The sequence below is a fragment of the Equus caballus genome, chromosome 31 (genome assembly GCF_041296265.1).
Source record: "Equus caballus isolate H_3958 breed thoroughbred chromosome 31, TB-T2T, whole genome shotgun sequence".
In the NCBI taxonomy this organism is placed as follows: Eukaryota; Metazoa; Chordata; class Mammalia; order Perissodactyla; family Equidae; genus Equus; species Equus caballus.
The window spans coordinates 15564806-15577184 of NC_091714.1; the positions used below are offsets into that span (position 1 = coordinate 15564806).

A 12379-nucleotide genomic window follows, 5' to 3' on the forward strand; every position below is an offset into this window, starting at 1 on the left:
TGGGCATATGACCAAGAGGAGAACATCAGACTCTTCTTTGAGATTTCTTCCACAGATGTTGGAGGCAGAGAGTCTCTCTTTTCTCAGCTCATGAGTTATAAAGACCATGTAGCTGCTTGTCATCTTTCCTGGCAGCATGGAGGAACCCATCTTCAGGAGAAAGTGAGACCAACATGCAAAGACAAGCAAATCAAGATAATAATTTTGAATCCCTGGATCAAGTCATGCTGAAGCTAGCCTACCCCTGAATCTTTCAAATGAGCCCTCCAAATTCTCTCTTTGGATTAAGGTGGTCTAAATTGGATTGCTATAAACTTCAATCTAAGGTGTGAGTGGTTGGAACAAAAGGAGATAAAGGTATGAGAGCTGAGATGCCCAAGAAACTAACGATATAGTGTTGCATGGGTTTGCCTTATGGGCATTAAAGTCATCCAAGATGAAGGTAGTACTTAATGAGCATGGCGAAGACACCTAAGATCCATTTGCAAGAGTCTTGTAGGAAGAGCAGACACTATGATAGTAGGCAAGCGCAATGAGGACCAGAAGAAATTATGTATCAGTCAGCAGGAGCCTCAAAAACTTTTATACGAAGGCAACGGAATAACAGTATGGAGGCTGCATAGGGGAAAAAGAAGCACACAGACCCCACTTGCTGATGAGAAGCTAAGTAGGATGTGCAATAATTGGATAAAGAGGGTGGAGCCTTCCCGGTCAAAGGTTATATAACCATGAAATGTTCCCCCAGTGAAAATTAGACTGCATTTCTAAGTCCTAATTATCATTACAATGTCAATAATATAGACATTTTTTAACAGCTTTTCAGCCCACCAACCCTAGACCTTGAATCACTCACTGCTGTTCATCTGTAAGATAGACTATAAGGTAAAAGTGAAATGTAGACAGATCAGGTTTAAATTTTTCCTAATGGAGATATTTTATGCATATATTTAAATGTTTCAGGCAATGACCAGAATGATAACCTCAGTAGCAATTACCACTCAAGTGTATTTGGTAGAAGAGTTAGTATTAAATATTTCAAAACTCTATTTAGAAAATCACATCAATCTAACACATTTTATTGGGCAACATAAAATATACATGGGTATTATGGCAGAACAAAATCTAACATAAAAATGTGAAGCTGGCCTGCCAAGTCTGGAATGAATGCTGCAGAGGGAAAGCCAATAAGCAACTGGCACTTCAGCAAAGAGGGAAATGGACTTATTAAGGGATTGCCAATTTGTCCAAATGTCAAATAGTTAGTTAGCGTGCATATGGACCATATACATGGACACAATTTATTTTTCTTAGCCCATATAGTCTTCCCTATCAAAATCCCTAGGGATTATATTCAAACATTTTTAATATTTCTGTGTGTATTAAAGATTATTATATATATGCTTGTCATATATTGGAAATATTATATAAACTTATATTAAGATAAATGGAATGTAATTTTGGATAATAAAGAGAAAGTGTAGTACTAACCACTATGGACCATTTCTAATCTCTTATGTGAATCTAGAGATGTAATAACTCAAAAATGGAAAAATAATATTATGATAGTGTATGTTTTTAAAGTAATGCTGTGAAAAGCATCTTTGAATGGTGTCAAAAATAAATTTACAGAGAAAAATAAAAGAAGTTCATTAAAGATTGTATTTGGACAATGAAAACAGAGAGAATGCACAGAAATAATCCCCCCACCATCGGACCCCTCTTCTATGACCTGAGCAAAGGAGAGCGACTTAGCCTCCAGAGACCCAAACAGTGAAGTCACTTCCTCCTCTCTGGGTGAGTGTGGGTCCAGAGCGGAAGCCACTGCATCTGTGAAGCATATGAGGGACCCTCCAGAGACTGCAGGCCTTCCTCTGGGAAAACACGAGGCTGCCTCTGCCGCCTGGTGCAGACCTAGCTTGCGTCCTCAGGCAGCGTTGTGTGGGTGTATTTGCTCAGTTGCAAAATGCGACTTCATACTGTCCTTGCTCACGAAGGAGAAAGCCAGGCAAAGCTGACCCACCCCGCAGTGGAGATCCTCGGTCATTCTTCCTCTGCGTGGTCTGTTACCCAAGCTGTAAGTGACACACTCGTTCATTTTCTCTTAATGTTTGGGTACCACCTATTTTTCCCCTCTTCTTTAATCAGACACCAATGCTTTTTTTAAGGGACTATACAGAAAAATTTCGTATGGCAGAAATCAGATAACCAGCCAAAAGAGTAACACGCTTTTCTCGGTGAAGAATCTTGTTTCCTGAAAAATATCTGTGAAATACAAATTTAAAAGGAAGGCAGAAAATGACAGTAATTCTTAATAAAACCCTGATCCTGGAAAAGGACCCTTGCTGTGAGAGCATTTGATATATTGGTGAATGAAAGTGTGTAAGATTTCTTTGTCTCATAGGTTTCACGTTAAAGGTCTCATTTTTGAAGTACTGAGACCAGTCTTGTTGAAACATTAAAAATTACCACCAAATGTGCTCTGGTAGGAACATTTAAAACAGGTAAGTTTCTTACAGGATCTCAGAACCATGTATGTTTTATCCAAATATTTGGTGTATTGCTTTTTAAAGAAATCATATTGGTTACCCTCATAAATCTTAGTTACTTTCAGACTTCAATTCTTGATTGTATGGATGTTTTCCTTCCTTCGTGCAGTCAATTTCCACCAGAACCACAGAGATTCAGGGGAAACCGGAGGGCTGTGGAGTAGTAGAGAAAGCACAGCCTTTGATGTTGAGCCAACGTAGTATACATTCTGTCACTCACCAACTGCAATCTCAGAGAGATAACACCCTCTCTGAGCCCCAAAGAGGTTGTAACATAAAAACATTAAAGCTTATCCATGTGGATATTATGAGAATTAAATTGGGTAGTAAAGCCTCTGACTCATAAAAGATGCCCTATAAAAGTTAATTCCCTACTGCCATTTCCCACTCTAGATACACGATCTCAAGGAATTCTTCTGGATCCTAAAGTGCTAGCAAATGAAATAATAGTGTTTTTAGTGCCGTACATTTACCTACGACAGGCACCTTTAGGATCTCTTTTTGCCAATGATGGAGTCTGCTCTGTCATCAAAGTATACAATATTCACACACAGATCCAATTTCAAAGGTTAGGGGAATTTGTGAAATAGAGAACTGCGTGCCATCTCTTAGCTTCACCTCCCTCAAGAGATGTAGCGTTCAATGAAGAAGTTTCAAGTGGTCTTTCAAGTGCCTGTCTCGCCTGGTAGTCACATCTTTGAGGCAGGCACAGGTGACAAAGTGATGCTGATGTGAATGGATCAGTCTTTCAAGACATTTGATGATTTCATAGTCAGGAAGAGCGAGGCTGGTCAGGTTCAAGCCCAGCATCTGGGAAACCACCTCTCTGAAGTCTACCAGCTGCAAAGTCAAACAGAAACACATTAATTGAGAGAGCAAAATGTATCAACTACCGCTAGGCCAAATGCAACGCAAAAACTGTGAATTTTTGTATGAGGTGGTCAAATTACTCTCACTAGCCTTAATTCTCTCATTTATAAAATACAAAGGCTAGCGTTCTAGAGTCCTTTCAAGAATGAACCTTTGACAATTTCATGTCTACTTTTCTGATAAGCCACTTAATGTGGTATTGGCTACCAAGTCAAGAATCCCAGTTCAGCAACCATGAATGAGACTCTGACCTCACTAAAACTCCATTTTCTCATTTCCGGGGTGGGAACGACCATACACCTACCTCCCAGGAATATTCAGAAATTCAGATCAAATGAAAGGATGACCGTGTGTGTGCTCTGCAAACTAGGTAATGCTTTACAAACGTTGGTGTGGTTGTGTCTATGGGTGATAAGCACTATGCACTGGAATTTTAACTGGGCAATGAACCTCTTAAACTAAAGAAAGAATAAATGGAAAGAAAGCAGAGGACTTCAAAGTGATGATCAAATCACACAGATTGCCACCTCACAACCCATAACATTGGACTCTCTAAGGCTACTCTCTCTCCACCACGAAAGGAAAACTTGGAGGGTAGGAGGCTGGAGATAATGGATGAAATGTGCCTCGTACCCCTTCAAATTCTCATAGACTGGTTGCTGTGATTCTAAGCTAAGGCAGAAGCAGATAAATTAGGGGACCTGGGCAATCCCTCACTAGAAGTACCTTTCATTTTAGAAAAGATGTGATCCAACCTGAAGACAGTTGTCGCATCCAGAAGAATTGCCTTCCGAGTCGTCCCACCACGTGTTCCTTCACTTCCCAACCTCCTTCCTATGCTGAGTCCAGGTTGGAAACCACAATGCTCTCTTCAGCCTAGTCTCCCCAATGAGAAAGTTTCCTCAAACTCTTCTGCCCTTTCACATATGGCCAAAGCTCTGTTTCCCTCTGAGGACACTCTTAAAGTTTGGCCTTCCTCAACTCTGCCTGACACATGAGCCAAAGCAGAGGTGGCCAAAGAGGAAAAATAACCTAGGATCAGAGTCCCCTCTATGCCTTTTTGAGCTTCAGAAAAAAAGCTGATGAAAGCCAAAAGCAATGGAGGTCAGGCTGCCCAGCACATGCTCCCTTATGTCTGACCTTCTGATGGGCTCCGCAGATAAAACCCCTCCTTGCAACCAGCCAGCACTGAGGACTGTTTGATGGTTTACATCTGGGCTTGGTTGGCCATCAGGTCTGGGTGCCACTGTTTGAGATTTGGGATTGTTTCCTGCAACTGATCTCTGCTGGAGATAAGGTTTCTCTCCAGAGGCTGAAGCCCTGGTTAACGTTAGAAGATCTGGGATGATGCAACTTAGAGGCAAACAGGGGACACAATAAAAACCTTTCCAGAACCAGAACCTGGCTCTTCACAGGCTTCCCACTTCTGTGATAAGAACATCTTTTCTTTCCTACAATTCTGGCCATGAGAATGTGAATTATTTTTCTTGGTGGAATAAATTACAATGGTTCTTTTAATACCAAAAAGACACTAGGGGACAGGCAACTATGTTGATATGAAATAGAAAGCTTTGTAAATTGTTTATGAAGAAATGTATGAATAATTATCAAGCTTTTGCATTGTCCTAACTTCCCTAAATAAGGTTTCACCATGAAATTTCTACCCACCTGCTTTTCTCTCTTTTCTGCTTCTTCCAGAGACTTTTTTAGGGTCTTCATTTCACCGGTTATCGCTTCGATCATGTTCCTGGCCCTCTCTTTATCCTCTTTAGCCTCATGCTCTGTAGTATCCAGTTCTGACTTAACAGACATTAGCTTTTTCTCAGCTTTCTCCTTCATCTTCTCCAGTTTGTCTCTCGATTTATTTAAGTCTTCAATAGCTTTGGTCTGTTCCAAAGCTTTAATCTAAGACGTCAAGAGAATACTGGTCATTTCTTTCATATTCATTTAGGAAAATTGTATAAACAAGACAAGTCAGAAGTCAATGGAATTCACTTAACTTTTTTTATGAATGAAGAATAGAATCCACTCCAGTTATACAGACTTTGCTAAGCATATATGCTGGACAATCAAGTCTTAAGACAGCTAGAGTTTATAAACAGCATACTGGAGAACCACTATTTGGAAAATACATGAGATAAAATGGTAGATAGCATGATTCCGGGGTTAAGTATTAAAATAAAGTCTGCAGGCACTCACACGCAGGCTCTAATGAGCTCCACGGGTGAAAGCAACTTGCACTTTTTGCTCCTACCAATGAGTCGTCCTTGGTACAGAAAGATTAGGAAGAGCAAAATACCTCCTCTTCTAGTGGTTTGCCACAAGGAAGCCCCACCTAAAATCCCCTTGGCAAGTCATCATCGCTGCTGTGAGGAAAATTAGCAATTTTTCAAAAGAAATTTCTTCTGACTTTACCAATGAGTATGGGAGGTGAGAGGCGGCCACAGCACTCCACTGAAAACAAGAGGGAAGGAATGGTACGTCTCTCTAAGAAGCTGTCCCAGGATCTTAAAGCCAAAACAGAGCATCTTGGATTATGAGGACCATTTTCTTTAGTAGGTTAATATTTCAAATTATGCGGATCTGCTTACAAAAGGAATTTGAGTAAAAAGGAACAAAATTCTGATATATACTACAACATGGATGAGCCTTGAAGAGATCATAAGTGAAATAAACCAGACACAAAAAGAGAAATGTTGTATAATCCCACTCATATGAGATACCTGGAATAGGTTAATTCACGGAGATACAATATAGCATAGAAGTTGCCAGGAGCTGAGGGAATGGGGAGTTAGTATTTAATGGCACGAAGTTTCCATTTAGGACAATGAAAAGTTCTAGAAATGGATAGCGATGATGGTTGCACAACATTGCAAATGTACTTAATGCCACTGAATTGTAGACTTAAAAATGGTTTAAAAGGTAAATTTTATGTTATGTATATTTTACCACAATTAAAAAAAAGAATTTGAGGTAGTTCTGCATAATTAGACACAAAATTTGTTAAACTGACCATTAAAAATAAATGTGAATGAGCTACCACTTAATCATAAGATGGCTATAATCAAAAAGACAGACAACAACAAGTGTTGGTGAGGACGTGGAGCAATCGGAATGCTCATGTACTGCTGATGGGAATGTAAAATGGTGCAGGAGCTATGAAAAGCAGCTTGCCAGTTTTCAAAATGTTAAACATAGAGTTAACATATGAACTAGCAATTCTACTGCTAGGTGTATAAATCCAAGAGAATTGAAAACTTAAGTCCACACAAAACCTGCACACGAACGTTCGTAGCAGCACTAATTATAACCACCAAAAAGTGAAAACAACCCAAATATCCATTAACTGATGAGTAGATAAATAAAATGCGGGTATAGCCATACAAAAGAATATTATTCGGCAAGAAAAAGGAGTGAAGTACAGATACATGCTACAACATGGATGAACCTTGAAAACATTATGCTCAGGGGAAGAAGTGAGTCTCAAAAAAACACTTATTGTATGATTCCATTTGTGTGAAAGATCCAGAAAAGGCCAGGGGCTGGTGAAAGTGGGAAATGGGGAGTAACTGCTAACAGGTATGGGGTTTCCTTTTCATGATGAAAATGTTCTGAAATTAGACAGTGGTGATTTTTACACAACTCTGCAAATATACTAAAAACCATTGTGTTGTACACGTTAAGAGGGTGAGTTTCACAGTATGTAAATTATATCTTGATAAAGCTATTATTGGAAAGTGCACTTACAAAGAAACCTTTAAAATGCATCAAAATAAATAACTGAAATAAACGAAGAAGTACAAATGGAAGGAATAGACAAAGAACAAAGACCAGGAGAGCTCTGAATTTCGTTCTGAGCTTCCTAACAGTTCTGACAAGACCTACAGGCATATTCTCAAAGAAAAAGCATAATTTTATGTTTCAATTTTGTTGAAAATCATTTAAAAGTTAACAAAGAAAAGTGATAAAAGATACCAAAGAATGAATTTGAGTAAAATTTGTTTGCTGTCTTCTCTTTTTTCCCATCTCTTCTTTTCTAAGAAGGGAGGATGCTTTCTTGCTGCATCTGCCCGCATCCTGCTGTTCCTAGGGCAGAGTCTCGGTTAAGGAGAGAGTGTCAGAAAGGAAGAGAGCCTGAGAGACCAAACTGGTCTCCATGATAAAGAGCTGAGAGACAAGTGAGAAGAAGCAGTCTATGTTAACTAGGCCGCAGGAGCTGCTTTTTGAAGAATCTTGGAATGAGGTGATAGCAGTGTCACACAGCAAGGAAGTAAGAGAGAAAGAGAAATGGGGAAAGATGCTTAAAAATATTCCCACTCCTGATGAATGAAAGCCACCTTTGTATTTCTCTTTTCTCTTTTTTTTTCTTTTTTTGAGTAATGATAATAAAGCTAATAATCATCATTTAGTTGCTGGACTGTTGATTATTTATTGATGAAGGATTTTGAGACTGTTGTGATTTATCTAGATTACATTTGGAAGCTACTGTCAAAGGCTAAAATCTTTACCGAGGCTCCAGCTTAGAGAGCATCTTCACTGTGACCGAGTATCAGAATTATGGCGCAAGGAGCACAAGTTGACCTGATTTAAACTCTGAAGTTTCCTCCAATACCACTGGAAAGTCAGAGGAATGGTAGAAACTATTCTAAGATCAGAATTATGATATGAGATGGGGGAAAAGTGACTGCTTGGGATATAGATGTCTAGGTGGAAAATCAGATTTATATCACCTTGTGTGACTTCACTGAATTGAGGAAGTTGGAATCAAGTACTTGAGTCAAATACCTAAACTGGAAAGTTGATTTTACCTACTATAACACATACAACTTCTTAAGAAATTAAATTTCTTCCCAGGGAGAGGAGGTCAATGGCAGACATGCTTGGACAAGTTCAAAACTTTTGAACTGGTTCCATGCAAGAGAGAGGAAATCTCTTGGGAAACTGACAGCTGCTCTGAGACCTACAATCAAGAAGGGTTAAGAACAACCCTTGTAGCTTGGGAAATATGCAGGAAACAAAGTATCAACAACAGCTGGAGAAGGGACCCTGGGTCAGCTTCTTAGTCGATGAAATGGCACCAGCAGAGCAGCACTTGAGACAAAGAAAAGACACCCACGAAGTGCCGGTCTACAGGGCTGACCATGGAGATCATTCATGGATTCCCAGTTATCACATCAAAATCAAAATCAAAAATTAGATCCTAGCATATTAGAGTATTTTCTCTATGTTGGCTCCTGAGTGTGATGACCATATTGTGGTCACACGGAAGAATTCACTTGTTCTTAAGAGATACTTGGTAAACATTTAGGAGTGAGGTGTCATGATGTCTACAGCTTACTCTCTTTCTCTCTCTCTCATTAGGCAAAATATAACAAGCAGTATAACATTAACAATCTACATGAACAGGAAAAGAGTGTCTGTATACTCTTCTTGCAACTGTTCTATAGATGAAATTTTTCAAAATAAAAAGTCGGTAAAGGGAACTTTCCCATGCATGATCAATACATGCATAATGCATCTTCTCAGTAAAAATGTTTGAATATATATGTGTATTTATTTATAAATTACATAAACAACTGCTCTAAATAGGTAGGTTGTCAAATAGTTTACAAATTGAGGACATTAGATGGATGAAATCAATATCAATTTTGAAACCAAGTTATCTCCCTTTAAAACAAAGAGATTCCCTTCACGTGCCAACTCTCCCACTACGGCAGAGAAAATCTGTGGCAAAGCGGGATGTTGCTGGGATTGGAATGTTGAATTCAAAACCTTGAGTTAACAGAGAGGAGATACATTCAGCCTTTCTGCTCAGATTGGAAAAACATGCACAGTGGGCCATCTACCAAAGGCGACAGAACACAGCTTGGAAAGCTAGGAACACATAAATCAAGTCCTAATGAGAAGAATTTATAGCCAAGAATTTCCGAAAAATATGAGACTTTATCACAATCCTGAGGGCTGCCTGAATTCTTGTTGTCAGGGAGCAAGAGCAAGTAATGAAGTTCTGAGCCAAGCCACCAGGTCAGAAGTGGGAGCCAGCAGCGGGGATGAAGGCCTCAGCCTCCTAAGTCAAACCCAACAAACAAGATTCCAGGGAGCAAGACAGGGCTAAGTCGGTTTCTTAATTTTCCTAAGGGAGCTTCTCAGATCCAGCCCAGAGTTCAGTGAGAAACCGTGTCCTTAACATTCTTCCAGTGGGACAGAGCCGGTCATAAAGAAGACTGAGGTGCCACCCAGACCCCAGCGAGGACAGAGAAGATTCCAACTGTGCTTCGTTTCCGGTCAACATCATATCTAGTGTCTGCCTCCTTGAGGGAAAGAATTGCAAAATCCGGTGAACAATTCTCTCTCATGTTACAAGGGCCAAAGACACTTAAAGAGAAGGTGATTCAATTTAGCATTTGATGTGTTGAACCTCCCAGAGGAGCTAAACTCTCCAGCTGGAGGGTTTTCAAGAGGCTGCATTGAAAATCCTATCCTGCAGGAGCCAGGCACTGCACACAGGCTCTCTAAAGGAGGTGGGGCAGCAAAGTAGGAGTGTTTCCCAGGTGCCCAAATAGAGGCTGTGCCCCGTCTAAAGAGAACCATAGAGATTTAACTAGGAGGAAACAGTAGCAGAAATCAAAGGAGGATGTTCAACTTTGCAGTCTGCGCACACCTCCACTCCCCTACCACTCCACACCCGAGAATGTTCCTTCTTGCAGGTTCCGCTTGGGGCATACATTCAAAATGGGGAGAGCTCAGAACAATTCAAGATCAATGAATCTACATAATCAGAGCTGAGTCCAAGATGGTAGGTTAGGAAAAAAATATAAAGAAAGGCTGCACTGGCTGGTCTGGAGAAAGTTCTGGAGGCAAGAAGGAGCATGGGGAGCAGCTATCTTGTGTGGAAGATTATCAAGAGAGTTAGAAGGAGGCTGAGATCTTTGCTGGTGGCTGAAGAAGGTGATCCCCTTGGTGTCTCCTTGAGAGACTACAATGAAGGTAATAATGGCTTTCCACTAGTTTTTGATTGTCTGACTACTGAGTTTGGGCCACAGCTCCCTACTAAGAATGGGCCACTTGGTACAGACTAAAAGCGGATAGCTCTCCACCAAATATCCATTCTTTCTTTCTTTCTGACTGCCCAGAATAAAGACTCACTTCTCACACTGATTTCATGAGTGAGGCCCAGGGACTAAGTTCTGGCCAACGGAGACATAAGAAGTGTTGTAACATTCCTAGAAAGTGGTATAAAATGTGTCCCTCCAGCTTTTTCCTGCCTGATGACTGGAATAAGGCCAGCAGCCAGCTTGCACTGAGAGGTGGCATTGAAGATGAAAGCTGTTGCTAGGATGGTGAAGCAGAAAGATGGAACAAGCCAGGATTTCCAATGACCATGGAGCTATCCTACTAAGTGTAGAACGTCTACTTCCAAGCTTCTTTTTAGTGAGAAAGGAATAGACATCTCTCCCATCTAAGCCACTGTTATTATGGGGGTGTTTTGATGTATTCAGCTGAAACTAATCATAACTGAGGCAGGCTATGAAGCAATGGTGTTATGTCAGTTACACAAAGCATTTTCTGGATGCCCTGGAGTTCTGCCACATGATTTCAGTGTCTGCATTTGCATTTGTGCATAAAGCTATGCTTACGCCAATTAGTAGTACTACTTTAATTATCCTAGGTTAATGAGGAAAGAGCAAAGGTAGAGTTACTACACAAATAACATGTTCGTGCCAAGCAAAGGCCAACCTATGTCATGGTGTATGTACAAACAATGTATCTACAGTAGTAAAATGAATCACATGGTATAATAATTGCTCTGCCTTTATAACACAAACTATAGGTGTGCCAAACTCAACAGAGCCTGTGTTATGAGGAATTGGTACCACATATTCTTATTAATGGTGATTTTGGTAAAATAACATAATCTAGCATATTGAATTAATATTGCTAATTTTTTTAATTCTATTTTTACACTTTATTTTGATTTCTAAATTGGTTTGGATTTTATAATGGTAAAAACATAATAAGATTAAGAAATTTCTCTGTAGTGTTAGGGTTGTACATATGAAAGTAATATTACAACAAATTATTTTGACTCAACACAGGGAGGGGAATCTATGAAAGAACATTTTTCTTTCAAAAAGGGATTTCTATAATACTTATGTTTGCCTGCCAAATTAAAATTTAATAATTCATCTGGAAAGGTCTACTTTTTTCTGGTCTAGAATTAAGGGGGAAATTTACTGCATGGGTCTTAAAGAGGCAGATTTGGACATCCTAGGAGTCAAGGTCTTCAACAAGGGTTTTGCAACAGACAGAAATGCATACAAAAACTTGCCCACAAATGTTCATAACAGTCTTATTCATAACAGCCAAAAAGTGGAAACAATCCAAATATCCATCAAATGCTAAATGGATAAACAAAATGTGATATACCCACACCATGGAATATTATTCAACCAGTAAAAAGAACTGCGACAGTTAATTTTATGTGCCAAGTTGGCTGAGTCACAGTGCCCAGATATTTGCTCAATCATTATTGTGGATATGTCCATGAGGATGTTCTGGAGGTGAGATTAACGTTTAAATTAGCGAACTCTCAGTAAGGCCGATTTCCCTTCCATAATGTGGGTGAGCTTCATGCAATCAGTTGAAGGTCTGAATACAACAACAGACTGACTTCCCCTGAGCAAGAGGAAATTATGGCAGCTGACAGCCTTTGGCCTTGAACTGCAACACTGGCTCTTCCTCAGTCTTCAGCCTGCCAGCCCATCATGCAGATTTTGGACTTGCCTGCCTCCATGATTATGTGAGCCAATTCCTTAAAATGGATGTCTCTATACATGTCTGTATATAATAGATCTCTCTCTCTCTACATATATATGTACATGTATATATGTAGATAGATATGTGTACATATATGTAGAAAGAGAATAAAACACTGACACATGATACAATATGGATGAACCTTG

The 12379-nt window shown here is 39.7% G+C and overlaps 1 protein-coding gene across 1 annotated transcript in view; it reads right to left on the bottom strand.

Annotated features, from left to right (window-relative positions):
• Positions 1-1060: 1060 nt before the first annotated feature.
• The window catches only part of CCDC170 (coiled-coil domain containing 170), a 90423-nt gene continuing 79104 nt past the window's right edge, over positions 1061-12379 (bottom strand). Inside the window, exons 10-11 of the mRNA XM_001494446.6 lie at positions 5085-5321; positions 1061-3386 (exon numbers count right to left, since the gene is read on the bottom strand). Of these exons, the coding sequence (XP_001494496.4) occupies positions 3186-3386; positions 5085-5321 (438 nt within the window). The 3' untranslated portion in view covers positions 1061-3185. The remainder of the gene's footprint in view (positions 3387-5084; positions 5322-12379) is intronic.